We start from the raw sequence: 14,363 nt of genomic DNA on the forward strand, positions 1-14,363 counted from the left end.
CTTTAAACCCCAGGGGGTGCCAGAGACTTGGACTGCCCAATGTGTCAAGACTAGTACTCCATGTACCAAGGTCAGCAGGGACAGAACCACCACGTTGATTCTAGGGGTCTTTAGAGTTTTAAATACTGTTTAGAAATTAGAACATTAATGTACAGTGGTATATTAGTATTCAATTTTACACACAACAGTAGTATCCTACATACAGTACCAGTCAAAAGTTTGGACACACCTTGCCAAGAATGTGCAAAGCTGTCATCAAAGCAAAAGATGGCTACTTTTACATCAATGAAGACAAGTGAGCCAGTACCAAAAAGGATATAATTTATAGGATAGTCAGTAATCTCTGGAGATACTGTTCTATTCTTTCAACTGCAGGTGGTCCCAGAGACCAAACATGATCTTTTCCGAAGCCTTTACAGAGTCTATAGGAATACGCTTGTCTACTGTTGATGAATTATGATTTATGAGTTATGAACTGTCGAAAATTAGTATTTATATTATTATCCTTTATTATGGCAGTAAATGTGCCACCTATATAGCAGAGTACCTCATAAGCAGGGATGGACTGAGACAACAAAACGGCCCTCGACTTTTAGCCAAGCAGGGCTAAAGGTTGGTGCTAGCCCATGTTAGAAAGTGCAAGTGTGAACAGTTGCTTAGCCCCAGGCTAAGAGCTCTCTTAGGCCTAGGCTAAAAGCTCTCTTAGGCCTAGGCTAAGCGCAGTGTGAAATAGTAAATAACCATTAATGTTCATCCAAGACTGGCCCAGGGCTATTTTACCCTAGATTTACACACACATTTGTTAACCCTGGGGTTAGTGTTAACCCTAGGCTAACAATTCACACTTGTGCACCGAAGCCCTGGATTAATTGAAATTGAAGTTACCATAGCAACATGCCACCATTCTAGCCACGTAACTTGGCTAGCTAGCGTACAGTGCGTCGTCGGGATAGAAACAAACAAGTTATAGATAAAAGGAAACATACTGGGCGAAATGAGAGACAATTGGCAAATTTGAATGCTGAACAGTGCACCATTAAACATGTCATCCAAGTCGATACAAATGAACAAAGAAATGTTGTAGAGGAGAGATTTATTTTGTGGCACTTTCCTAGAACCTTATTCATTATCTACTAACTGAAATATGTAATAATGGCCTGGTATATGGTTACATACCAGCTAGAGACTATGGTTTAATAACCATTTGGCACACAAATGATACTGAACCATCCAGCAAAGACTAGGCTATACACATACTGCTAGGCTATACACAGTACTTTCTTTCTTAAAATGAACTTACTTTACACTATCTATTGATATTGATGGTTCAACTACTCTAAAGATGATTCTCCATTAAAAAGCAACAACAACCATAATGTGGTTTAAAGAAACATTGTTCATAATAATCTACACAAGGGAGATCAATACAATCCTCAAGACAGTGAATATTTGTTAAAGGGTTGAAGGCAACAGGTGAGGGGGTAGGGTCATCATACAGGTGAGAAGGTAGGGTCACCATACAGGTGAGAAGGTAGGGTCACCATACAGGTGTGTGGGACAGGGCAACATGTGAGAAGGTAGGGTCACCATACAGTTGAGAAGGTAGGGTCACCATGCAGGTGGGTGGGAAAGGGCAATAGGTGAGAAGGTAGGGTGAGGGTCACCATACAGGTGGTTGGAACAGGCAAATTGGTAGTGGAAGAGGTAAGTGCTTTGAGCACCTGTTGGAAAGGCACTAGATAACAGGGTTAGGGTCAGTTGAATTTCACTGATTTCTGAATTGTAAATGAAAATCACTTCCTGAATTGACTGATCTGAAATCGAATTGACCATAACCCTTCTGAATAAATCCAATCAACAATTGTCATCTATCATTCTATCTCTAGTCTGTCCTGTGGTGTCTAGCGGAAGGTGATGAGGTACTCAGGGTAGGCCTGACAGTCATGGAACACAACGAACATGGAGGGCATGGATGGGTTGTCTGTCACGCTGTCAAACAGCTGAGTGGACGTGGTATTTTTGGCCGGAGGTACAACCATCCCCTGCCGTCCCTGAGTGACTTCTCCGGTCAGAACCCGACACAGGTACACATACTTCTGCCCCTGGGGGTCCGGTTTAGAGTAGGTGTTACTGGCTGAGTAGTTGGCGTTCACTGCAAAGTAGGTCCCGTTCCCAAACGCTGCAGCTGCAAAAGGGATAACAGCATCGTTAGGACAATGAAGACACCTTTAACACAAACACTGGCTAAATGTTGCAACTTAAAATGTCTTTTTAGATATGAAAAGACGTACACCATCATGACAATATGCAATGAATACACAATAAATCTGTGAATGCAATTATAACAGGACACTGATCTAAATCGTATCTAATCGCAAGGAAAATATCGAAAAAATATTTTATTATAAAGCTCAGATTCGTATGTATCTGTCTGACCGTTCTTCCCAGCGTAGCTCCTGTTGAAGCCGTGGTGGTTGATGTGGTTGACGGTGGTGTAGCAGGTTCCATGGAAGAGCCTCTTCTCATTGTTCTGATGCCCATTCCTGGCATCCATGTCCTGCTTCTTGATCTGGAGGCTCTTCCACAGGCTGGGGTTCTGGATCCTCTCAATCTGAGGAAGAGGAAAGGGAGGAGGAGGACCTTCAGTACCGTCCATGCAGCTGGGTAGATGCAAGTATGATCCTTGGGACAACCATTTCCTAAACCATAACTATAACCCTAACCTTAACCTTGCCCTAAACCCTTACCTAACCCTAACTGTTTTAAATCTCAACTTCAATGGGGTGACGTCCCAAACATCCTACTTAGCATTCACCGGGCTAACAGGAACTGCAACCAGGAAGTGCTGCCTCGTTATTTTTTACCAAGCCCTAATTATGCATTCCATTTCTAAACCTAGACCTAGGCAGACCCAGCTAGCTCACCAGATATTCAAACCTTATCGAACACATGATTACTATTTAAAAGGGGTACCTTATAACCCCTAGAATGTTGTCATCTCTTATGAGAGGTATCCCTTTTCATTTAAGGGATTTCCTTATTTTTAAAGCATGTTTATACAATATGTATTTCTGTATTAAAATATGAATTAAACCCTTTAAGGACCATGTTTTGGCAAATGGTTCTGTTCAGGTACCTTGAGAACACCGTTCCTGCATGTAGCCTGGAACAGGGTGAGGATGTCGTTGTGCTCCGGGGACCCAGGCTGGATGGGGCAGGACAGGCAGGGGGTGTTGGCTGGCATGACCTCCCAGTGCTGGGGGAGGCTGTCCTGAGCTGGGTGAGGGGGGCGCAGAATACAGTCATCATCCACAATCAACTTACTTTGTGCAAGCTACATTGAGGCAGCCAGTATGTTTAGTAACATTGGACACAGTAGGTTATTTATGGAAAATTTATGAAAGTTAAAGTAATGTAAGCAGTGGGTACAGTCCTCTTTAAATACATGCCCCCCCAATGTATATCAATCGACATATAGATCATAATAGGTATGATGATGACTAATATTCTACTGGAGTTGAAAGGCAATCACCAAGGCAAAGACTACGCTACCTGCTAACTTGTCGAGGCGTCTGATGTTGAGGCTATTGCCACGGCTGTCAGTGGCAGGCCCTTCAGGCAGGATGATCTTATACACTTGACCCTGAACCTTAACCTCCACCTGCTCCTGCTTCCTGATCAGCCCCTGCTCCAGTTGGAAGTTAGCCACAGGGTCAAAGGCCAGGAAGGGCGTCCCCTGGCCCCCCTGCTGGTACTGCCACTCCACCATGCTGCCTGCCACCTCCACGTTCCTGTCGAAGGCCTCCTGGTCGCGCGCACGCCGCAGCATTTCCTGGATTTGATTGACAGCTGTCAGGACATCTCTGCTGAGACCCTCGATGGTGAGCTGCGCCTCCCCGCCGGCAGACCTGTCCTCCAGCCTCACGCTCACCCCCATGGTGGCCTGCATGTCATGGATACGCTGGCGCTCAGCCTTTGATAGGCTGAGGATGGCGTTGTCTTTGATGCTGTTGGTGACCTGCTCTTTCAGGATGAGATCACTGATCCAGAGCTTGGCATTGGCTACTCTGGTCTGGGAGTCTCCGCAGATGTGAAAGAAGGCTGGCTCCACCTGCTGTCCCTTGATGATGAAGTCACCATCCTTCTGGGGCTTGCTGTCGCCGTCCCTGTTGATAAAAGCTGGTACAATATGTAAACAAATGTTGAAATTAAATGGTTAAATATCAGAGGGGTACTGCAGAGGAGGCTAGTGGAGGCAGACATTGAAGGACAGGCTCACACACGTGTTTAAATGCATTCCTCATTCCATTCCTGGCATTACAATGAGCCTGTCCTCCAATTTCTACCTCCACCAGCCTCCCCTGGGGTACTGTAATCCTGGTTGTTGGTGGTTTAGTGCTACACAAGCCCAACAAGGTGGCCTCTGCATTTTATTCCAGAGGCCAAAGTCTCCCCAGAAACCCAAACATACAGGTAAATGGTAACCAGTATGCAAGAACAGTGTGACAGTGGACAATAAAGTTGGTTCTTAAAACTCAAGTCGGTCAATTCAAAACTGCTATAGTTCAACGTCAAAGCTTAGGGTTAAGGTTAGTTTGAGGGTTATGGTTAGCTTTAGGGTTGAAGTCAAACGTTTAGATGAGGGTTATGGTTAGTTTTAGGGTTGAAGTCAAACGTTTAGATGAGGTAGCCGTACACAAGATTTTCCCCCAGAAACTCTTCTTCTCCTTGGAGTCAGCGTGATCGGCTCCCTGCTTCTTCAGCAGGCTGCTGTGGAACTCCTTCAGCATGGCCGACTGGAAGATGACCACACGGACCAGCTGCAGGGCATTCTGGGAGTTGTGGTTCACCACATCCACCACAGCATCCAACATAGCGTCTGCTACCTGGCTCGCCTGGACATTGCCTCGGCCTGGGATGACAGAGCAGGAGTTAGAACACTGGCACACCTTGATAGGATGAATACAATGTTCAACAGCAAGCCTGTTAGCTATATGGAAAAGTACATGGCTATATTGAAAAAATGAACAATACTAGTACTCAAATATAAAAAATAAAAAAATTCTGATGGTTCCTTAAATCCATACCTTTTTTTTGTAATATTTCTTTGTTCAGATCTTTTTTTTTTGTTCATTGCGTTCATCTGTGTCTAATTCAGTGTCCTTTCAATAGCCCCCCCCCCCCCCATCGGAGTCCTAGTCTCTGTAACTCACCCGTGCCCAGGGCAGGGAAGGCAATGGATGAGTAGTTGTTCTTGGCAGTCAGGAGGAGAGCATCTTTCACAGCCTGGTGGATCTTCTTGGGGTCTGACTGTCCAACCAGGTGGAGGATCTTCTTACACTGCAGGTTGCCTGGCTGGGTCAGGATCATGCCTGGGTTAGGCAGGGCTCCTGGAACAGACACACATACATTCATGTACATAACAATAGTTATCAATGTAAGCAGCCAGAGCAGTGCTGTATCATTTTAATATTAATGTTAATCCATCATCATGTTTTTTGATCAGAGTGGTTATCAGGTGATCTCAAGTTGAGGTTCTCACCAAGTTGTTGGCATTCCACCTCGACAGTCTGACCGGCTGCGTCCAAAATGGCCTTAGACACCCCTGGAGGAGTGGAAGATGATCAAACCATCATACTGAGTACTGTAACACTACGGCCACTAGGGGTCAATCACGCAACATCATGTATTTCAGTAGTTTTTACATAATAATAATAATAATAATAATAATAATGATAATCTTGCCATAATCTTCTCATTCTTCACATTTTGACTAGGTTAAATAGAGTATTTGTTATCAATGATTTACCTGTCCAAATAACAGTTGCTCAGACATAGAGTAGCTGTTACAGTGTAATGCTACATCTCAGCCATAGTTACTATGCTATACCTACTGTTAGCTATGTTGTTACTGAGTGTAGACTCTAAACCAGGGAACCTCAGGTGATACAAGGTTCCATAACTTACCTGACTTGAGGCTGTAGTCCTGATTAGAGGAGTTGACGATGACATCACTGGTCTCCTTGGTAATGTCCCCTGTGACAACCTGTATCACCACACCTCCCATCTTTGTTTCATGCGTCCCTGAGCTGGAGGTGGTGACTGCAGAGAAGGGGCCTGGCAGAAGAGAATAACGTACAAGGTGATGAAATACGACTTAGTTATGACTACGTGACGTTATGACTTGCAGCATAGTTACTCTGCATAAACCATCTGGCATGTTACAATGACCAGAGGGAATGATTGCATAAGATCAATTCGCTGTACATTTAACATTGATTGCAATTGTAAGCAGTAAGACACCATGATTTTGCAAATATAAATGTGTGAGTTTAGTGAGCTGCACCTTTACTGTGTTTGGTGGGGGTGGAGGAGGCTGAGGAGGAGGCTGGGGAGGAGGCTGAGGAGGAGGCGGAGCTCCCTGAGGTTGCAGCCTGGGTTGGAAACCTCTTGTTGTATTCGTCAGTGAAAGCCTGGAGAGATCATCAGAAGGGAGGGGAACCAGCCATCAACAACACCAGCATCAGCACAGCCCATCCTGCATGGAGGAAATCTGCCTGGCCTCCTACCAACATCTATTGGCTATGAAACCTTCTAAACACAAATCGTAAAACTTTTTAACAAATGCTTTAACATATGACATTAGTATGTCCATTTTACAGTAGGCCTATTACTGTATTTTTTTACCTGTGCAGTTTTAACCTCCTTAATCTAACCCTTCTCCCTACCTGAATGGTTTGCTGGTCCCCTGGATGCAGGATGAACACCACCGTCTTCAGGTGTTTGGGGTTCTTCGTGCTGAATTTGAGGACTTCCTCCAGCATCAGAGAGGCCACCATGGGCTTAGGGAAGCCCAAGTTCCCTGTGCCGATGGCAGGGAAGGATATGGAGACTAGCCCTTTCTGCTCTACCTCATCCAGGCACCCCTCCATAATCCCGCTCAACACCTGCAGTTAAGAAATCAGATTAGGTTTACACAACCTTGAGGGGATAGTTTACCTCAAAATAATCTTGAGTCAAACTAAATTTGCATTTTACACCCTCTGTTATATCACATTTACAGTACATTACATATAAGTATTGTGTGTGAAACAGTGGAGGCAGAAATCGGAGGACGGACTCAGTATTTTGATACCATTCCTCATTCCGTTCCATGCATTACAATGAGCCCGACCAGCCTCTCCTGGTGTGAAATATACATATATGGATGAGGGACAACGTTTGTTCTGTTTCTAACCTTCTCTGCTGCACCTTGTCCGTTGTCCCAATTGGGGGCGATAGTGTGGAACACCAGCTTGCTCTTCAGGTTGCAGCCAGTGGTGATGATGACTTCCCCAGCGATGCCAGTGGAGGGCTGCTGGTCAACCAGGGTCTGGAGCTGGGGTCCAGCAGCAGCCAGGAGGGCTTTAGAGACCGCTCCATGGTTAAGAGCCCGGTCCTGACCTACCGTGTTCACAACCACATCAGTCTGGAATAGAAAGCAACATCATCTTATTATAAAAAAAGTCATTACAGCGTTGATTTGTTGATTTACTTTAAGGAAAAACAGCATTGTGTTATTGTTCATTACAAAAGGTTGATCGAACACAAATTGGCTGGTCTGATTCTATCTATGAGGACATTAATGGAGTTGTTAGGGCAACTGAGATGTTGGCTATAAAAAAAAAGTAAAAGCGCAATAAAATGGGAAAATAATCTACTTGAGTTTTTAACTTTAACTCATTTAGTGCTGAGGGTGAATAAAGTTGCCATAATTGTCAACATTCTAGAGTGCCAAGGGTGACTTTATTCACCAAAAATGCATAAATTATGATGGTTCATTTTGTAGCCAATCAAAGTATTGTTGCTAGGTAAACACCACATAGAACACGACACTCTAGGTGGTGAGTGTTCTGAAATTCTTTGGCCGTTAGTGAGTTAAGGCTATTGACTTGAGTTTCATCAGTTTCATTAAAGCAAGGTAGAAGGTCCAACGTTAGCGGCTTACCGTAACGTCCTGGATGTTCCCTTTGTTGAGGCGGATGGTCAGCCCCTCGTTGGTCTGGACCCTGCCAAAACCAAAGGTACTCTGGACCCGTCTAGCAATCAGGGGTGGGGCAGGTTTGCCTGGGCTTCTGCTGGGCTGTTGTTGTTGTTGTTGTTGTTGTTGTTGTTGTTGTTGACCTGTCTCCTGGCCTCCGAACACCCTCCTCACAGCATCCTCCATGGCCTGGACCGTCCTGTCTTCTTTATTCACCAGGTGGATCCTCTCCAGACAGGTATCACCATACCTGTATAATAAACATAATAATAATAATAACAACATAAACAACCATTATTGGGCATGGAATAACATAAAAGGCACTTTTAAAAAATATATTTGTAACACTTTTTGCCACTGAGTGTTCGATATTGATTATCTACAGTATCACCATACCTGTCCTCACAGTGCTCCTTCACTGCTTTGACGATGGTCTCAGCACACAGGCTGAGAGGGAAGCCTAGGTTCCCAGAGCTGATAGCAGGCAGAGCCACCGACAGGCAGCTGTGCGTCTCTGCTAGATCCAGACTCCCCTTCACCGCTCTCCTCAGCTGCCCCACAGCCCTCTGGGAGTCGGCGGGGTCAAACGTGGGTCCCACTGCGTGGATGATGTGTTTGCAGCGCAGCTGCCCTCCGGCACCAGTAATAACACAGTCCCCAGGCCTCAGCTGACCCATGCTGGTGACCAGCTGGTCAGACTCGGCCTGTAGTTGAGGGCCGGCAGCATCCAGGAGGGCTGCGGCTAGCCCTCCGCTGTGTTTCAGGTCCATGTTCGCAGCGTTGACCACGGCCTGCACCGCGTAATCGCATACATCAGCTTTACACACGGCTATCTCCACCCCGTCTGGTGTCTGAAACTGGTAGGTGGGCTTTATCCCTCCTCCTGCAAGTGCTAAGCCTATACCCTGCTGTCCACCATGTTGGTTGTCTTCAACCAGCTGGACCACACAGCCTGTCAGACTGATCACCGTGGTAACGTACATGGCCTCCTTGTCCTGGAAGAACTTCTTGGCTCCGGGCTTGGACACCTTCAGGGTATCGAAGTGTGTAGAGGAGACCAGGTCTGCAAACAAGGTCTTGCACTGCATGACGTGAACTCTGGCACCACTCAGAGAAATTGCTTCTTTCTTGAAAGAAACCTTCACTACATCTTTGACCTTATCAGACCAAGTGTTGCTGTTGCATTCCTGGATGAATTTAACAATAGCCTCAGACCTGACCTTGATATTCTCAGTTACTGGAGTGTTCTGGTGTAAGAAGTCATCAAGTTCATTCTTGACCGACATGACACTGTCTTTGTAGCCAGACACTACCACTTTAAGACTCGGGTAGTCACCAAACGTCCTGACCATAACTTTCCTGAGTGAAATGTTTGAAGTTTCCTCCAGACGGGTGACGAGACCCTGCCATTCTGTCATCTTGAGAACGTTCGAGTCTTCCAAAACGATGTACTGAGAGATCAGGATCCTGTTGAGCTGATCCTCTGCTTCTCCCAGGGCTTTATCTGATGCGGCTAGGAGGCGTGCCCCCTTCCGATCCGTATCTACCAGGATCTCAAGCGCTGCATCAATACTCTGGGACGTCAGGAGAACGCTGGTCAGCTTCTCCTGGTCTTCCTTTTGAAGGAACTCGAGGACGTAGTCATCCAACTGCCACACCTTCCGTTTCATTCCAATTACTCCGTCTACCACCTTCCTGTTGGCTCCCAGGACCTCGTGCATCAGTCCATAGAGGATCACACTCTGGCTCTCACTGTCGTAGGTCAGCTTCAGCTCCGGGAACTCCAACATTACCTTGTCCTCAAGGCCGTCCTGTGACAGGACGTTGTAGATGGACGGAGCCACGGCGACCTTCTCTGTTACGCTCGACCTCTCCCTCTGTATTCTTTTGGCTATCCTGTCTATGATATCATTCAGTGACTGGCTAAGCCTGTTCACATCATCTACCGATCCCACCACTGCTATGACACCTCTGGCCTCCTCAGGGACAACAACCACCGCCTCCCCCGACAACGCCCTCCTAACCTCCCCCTCAGACTCCTTCCATGCAGTGGTCTGGACCTGGAGTTCCAGCGAGATAAATGCAGACAAGGCTTGGGTGAAGGCAGCGCTGGCAGAGTCCTTCCACTGCTGGATGTCCTTGGCTTTGACTCCCTTCTGCTGCAGTAGAGAAGGCAGGGGGCTCAGCTGGGCAGCAGGCTGTTGGAGGTCTACTTTGCAGAAGTGCTCAGCCATGGCCTTGTGGATGATCTCTGCAGCTCCCTGCATATCTTTCAGGAACCTCCAGACGGCCTGATCGATGCTCACAGGGAAGCCAGCTGGGAGTCTCAATGTGGGTCTGTCTTTGCCATAGAGGGCTGTTCCCAGAGATTCATAGAATGGGTAAGCTTTGACAGGTTGCTTGTTGATGTGATGTGTCTTTTCAAGGAGTCTGTAAATAGCTAAACAAAAACATATTACTTCATATATCACATAGCATAACATAAAACACTAATTGTCACAACATTGATATATTAGTAAAATATATCTAAAATACAAAACAAATGTATTCTACCTTTAGGATCTTGGAAGGTGATGACGGCAGAATGTTCCTCTTCGTTGAGGGCGACATCTTCCTCCACCTGTCCTACTTTCTCAAAGTAGAGTACAAGGTGGTCTGGGCTCACACCTGGGGGAATGTTCTCCACCTTCACTTTAGCCGTGGGCTCCAGAAGTCTGACAGACAGTTTCTTCTGCCTGAACATCTTGTTACGGGGGCAGGCGGAGATGAACTTCTCAGTCTCTGTGAGAGAATAAAAGACGAGAGGGACAAAAAGTATGGGATTCAAATACAGAATACAAGGCATTGATTTCCATGACTGAAAATCAATTAAATTAGATTAATAAGAAAAGAAGTTGCAAATTAAATTGAAAAGTTGCCTTATTTGCCTCAATGGCTGAACATTATTATTTTTCATAACACATTATTACATTACAAATTCCCAGTTCCAATTTCATAGTTACCTTCTCTCCTTTTAAATGTCACCACCACCATAGCAACATCAGGCAGGCTCTCCACACTGAAGTTCTGTTCTGCAGTAGGGGATTCAGAACCAGAGGTGCAGGCATTTAAGATGTTCTCTACCAGCATCTCCAAGAACTCCTGGGTCATGTTCTCCGAAGCATTCTCCAACACAGCCGAGGTGGACCTCAGCTCTTCCTCCCCCGTCGGTTCACCCCCACTCTCTGTCTCCCTCAGAGTCTCAGAGAGAGGTGTGTGTCCCTCTCCACTCTCCGTCTCCCTCAGAGTCTCAGCCAGAGGTGTGTGTCCATCTCTATTCTCTAGTGCGTCTCTAGGGCCAAACACTGCTGATGATAGAAATGTGTTATAGAAGAGAACGAGTTCTACAACCTTATAGATACTTCATTGTCCTCATTGAGGAAAATCAGGTTCACAGCCCACTGTACAAATAACAGCAAGAAGACATTATGTCACAATACACACTTATACACACACTTCTATTCTTTATTAGGATCCCTATTAGCTACCATCTAGGCAACTGCTAATCTTCCTGGGGTCCATATATAACATACAAAGACATGACAATGCTATAATCACATTATAAAACTAGAAAGGACTACAGAATAACACAAGCAGGCAGACACGCCTAACAGGGGTAATAAGAACTGCTCAACCTAACCAGACAGCAAATAACGTGCAGACAGTACCATGATGACACTGTAGGAAACACATGAGGCCCCACTTGTGTTTTTAACATAAACCTACTGACCAAGGGCTTGCTTTTTGGGGCCTAGCATTTCCTGCTGAGCATCATCGGCCCCAGCCTTCCGCTTAGCTGACATCATGAGATGGCTGTCCACCGCGTCAACCTTACCTGATGAATAGTTAATATTCGTATAATCAATAGTGTCCACTTTGAGTTCTCATTGGCTATCTGAGCAGAGCAAAGCTGAAGCTATAACAGTGATGTGATATCCCACAGACAAAATCACAAATCATTCACAACTGTTTGCATAGTATGGCAGGTTAATATGTTTTATCTGTGTGTGTGTGTGTGTGTGTGTGTGTGTGTGTGTGTGTGTGTGTGTGTGTGTGTGTGTGTGTGTGTGTGTGTTGCTTGTAAAATGTATTGTACTTACATGTCTCAATTGAGGGGACATCTGTCTGTGTTTCCTAGACATGAAACAACTTGAATTTAGTTCCTGAGGCCATTTTGTTTAAAGCATGTATTGAGGAAGCTACATTAGTACATCTGTGTTCTCTGAGCTCTAATAAGACTTTCGATTTCGCTTATCGCGGTTTCAAAATAAGAGCGCGTGTTAAAAAATAGAATAGAAAGTGATGGGTATCACAATATTTTCTCTTGTTTTTGCTGAAATAAGCACAAATTACTCAACAAGTATATACAATGTTTTGCTTGTGAGCACAGAACCTCTCCTGTGTAATAATTGATGAGGTGTACTGTCGCCTGCTGAGCTAAAACATACATGTTGGTGGAATTACATGTAATTTTACACATGCCTATTATATTTGTATGAACTGGACTGTACAGAGCTATATACATCACTGCTATCACCCTACTCCTCAACACTTCCACAATGCATACAGTATCAGGTGAGTTTGAATCTAGAGCGATGTCATTGCAAATGTTGCTGGCTATTTACTGCGGCCATACACCTCAATGTAACCAATATAAGTATACAATTATTTTTCAAAAATGTTAATACATCTCTCACGATTTCGATTAGGATGTATAATGTGTTGTTTATTCTAAATAAAACGAATTCCCTATTAAGTCATCTGTTTTGTGATCTCTTGTCTAGACTTGCTAGAACAGTACCTATTGATTATATAAGGGAAACTATTTGGAAAGCACCCCACAAAGAAATAGATGTTGTATGGCTGGAGTAAATAGCCAGCAACATTTGCACTGACATCGCTCTAGATTCTGTACAGCCCATTATTCTGGGGCAATACCATTTCATAATAATAATTATGATGTACAGTCATGGCCAAAAATATTGGCACTCCTGCGCTTCTTTCAGATTATGCACCACTTCTCCCAGAAAATTGTTGCAATTACAAATGCTTTGGTATTTACATGTTTATTTGTTTTGTTTGCGCAGGGTTGACAATTGTTTGGCCATGACTGTAAGAACAATTACAAACCCTTCTGGGGCAATACTATACTAAATATTATATGGCTATGATTGATGTATATTTGTTAAGATGATTAGCATATTTTTTTTTTTAGGGGTTCCTTGACCCCTATTTACCATGCAAAAAATGTTTAACTTCAGTGCTCTTATTTTGAAGAAATCCTCATTTACATAAATGTACATTGACGGGAAGTAGATGGGCCGAGAACACAGAAAACACAGAAACGCTGGGGTTTTTGGGTTTTTTTTTTTTACTTATCCAAACCGTTGTATGAGGAAGACATGTTTTATCAGGGACCAAACTACCTGTGCATCTGTCGCCTTGTCTGGTGGTAGTCGGACGTTCAGTTTCAACACATCTTCGCCCAAAATGATCTCATGCGTATTCTTCTCGAGAACTCTTTGCCTGACTGTGTGGAAAGAAAGGAGAACCACTTAGTTGCCGAGAAATCACGGAGATATTTTATGTTGGCCATGGTCATAAAATCTAACCAAACTCAGATGTTTATGAAGCCAAACTCAGATGTTTAAATCAAGTCAAATATTGTCAGTCGTTGGCTAAGCTAACAGCTCCACCGAGACACGTTTTGTGTGTCTTCAGAATGATAACTTGTAATTTAATTATTCACTCTTGTGATTAGCTGCTTTAAAACAAAGTACGCAGCAGCCCTGTAGTCAGGGCAGATGTGCTGTAGTTTCACTCACCTTCCTCAGTTTGGAACCGGACAACCGCACTTGGTCTACCTGGGCTTTCGTACTCGACTTGACAGTCGCCACCGTTGGACTTTTTACTTTGGAAATATTTTATCAACTTGTTTTTAAGTTTGGAAACAGTGGTGTTCCCCTCGAGGTCAACGAGCAAGGCATATGAGTATGTGTCTGCCATCGCTCATCAGCATCAACTAACTAGCGAACAAATCTTATAAGTCATGAGTCACGAATTCAGTTTAGTTTCGATTCTGATTAAATGTTTTTTGTTTTTTTTTACGACATTGAAAAAACAAAAAGTGCAAATGATCCTGACCCAAAATACGTACAGTTTAATACATCAAATTATGTGTATTATACACACATTTAGTGGTGAAATTACTGATATTTTGACTGTAGCAAATGTACATCAGAGTATCTAATCAACCCTTATTTGTGTTATCGTCAAACGCGACACAGTGTAAACATCGAAAGGG

At 44.4% G+C, this 14,363-nt stretch overlaps 1 protein-coding gene across 4 annotated transcripts; it reads right to left on the reverse strand.

Moving 5' to 3' along the window:
* Positions 1 to 1,076: 1,076 nt before the first annotated feature.
* parp14rs1 (poly(ADP-ribose) polymerase family member 14-related sequence 1) lies at positions 1,077 to 14,105 on the reverse strand. Of its 4 annotated transcripts, none has more exons than XM_083682430.1 (19): positions 13,885 to 14,105; positions 13,486 to 13,589; positions 12,160 to 12,193; positions 11,790 to 11,894; positions 11,023 to 11,364; positions 10,574 to 10,801; positions 8,417 to 10,460; positions 7,988 to 8,270; positions 7,238 to 7,468; positions 6,729 to 6,947; positions 6,347 to 6,473; positions 5,968 to 6,117; positions 5,543 to 5,605; positions 5,214 to 5,390; positions 4,697 to 4,912; positions 3,553 to 4,179; positions 3,137 to 3,276; positions 2,437 to 2,611; positions 1,077 to 2,185 (listed from the first exon to the last, which is right to left on the reverse strand). In XM_083682430.1, exons 1-19 carry the CDS (start codon positions 14,063 to 14,065, stop codon positions 1,902 to 1,904), a joined length of 5,730 nt encoding a protein of 1,909 aa, XP_083538556.1. In that variant the 5' UTR covers positions 14,066 to 14,105; the 3' UTR covers positions 1,077 to 1,901. The 4 variants fall into 4 exon arrangements, with proteins under 4 accessions (XP_083538556.1, XP_083538555.1, XP_083538558.1 ...); XM_083682429.1 differs by having other exon boundaries at positions 11,023 to 11,367; XM_083682432.1 differs by lacking the exon at positions 11,790 to 11,894.
* Between the last annotated feature and the right edge of the window lie 258 nt (positions 14,106 to 14,363).

Source organism: Argentina silus (assembly GCF_951799395.1).
Source record: "Argentina silus genome assembly, chromosome: 12".
NCBI lineage: Eukaryota > Metazoa > Chordata > Actinopteri > Argentiniformes > Argentinidae > Argentina > Argentina silus.

Coding starts and splice junctions, on each gene's coding strand:
- parp14rs1 (XM_083682429.1), bottom strand. CDS start 14,065: ATGGCAGACACATACTCATATGCCTTGCTCGTTGACCTCGAGGGGAAC. Junction 7,469..7,987: donor GGAACATCCAGGACGTTACG/GTAAGCCGCTAA, acceptor TTTCTATTCCAG/ACTGATGTGGTTGTGAACAC. Junction 5,391..5,542: donor GGTGGAATGCCAACAACTTG/GTGAGAACCTCA, acceptor TGTCTGTTCCAG/GAGCCCTGCCTAACCCAGGC.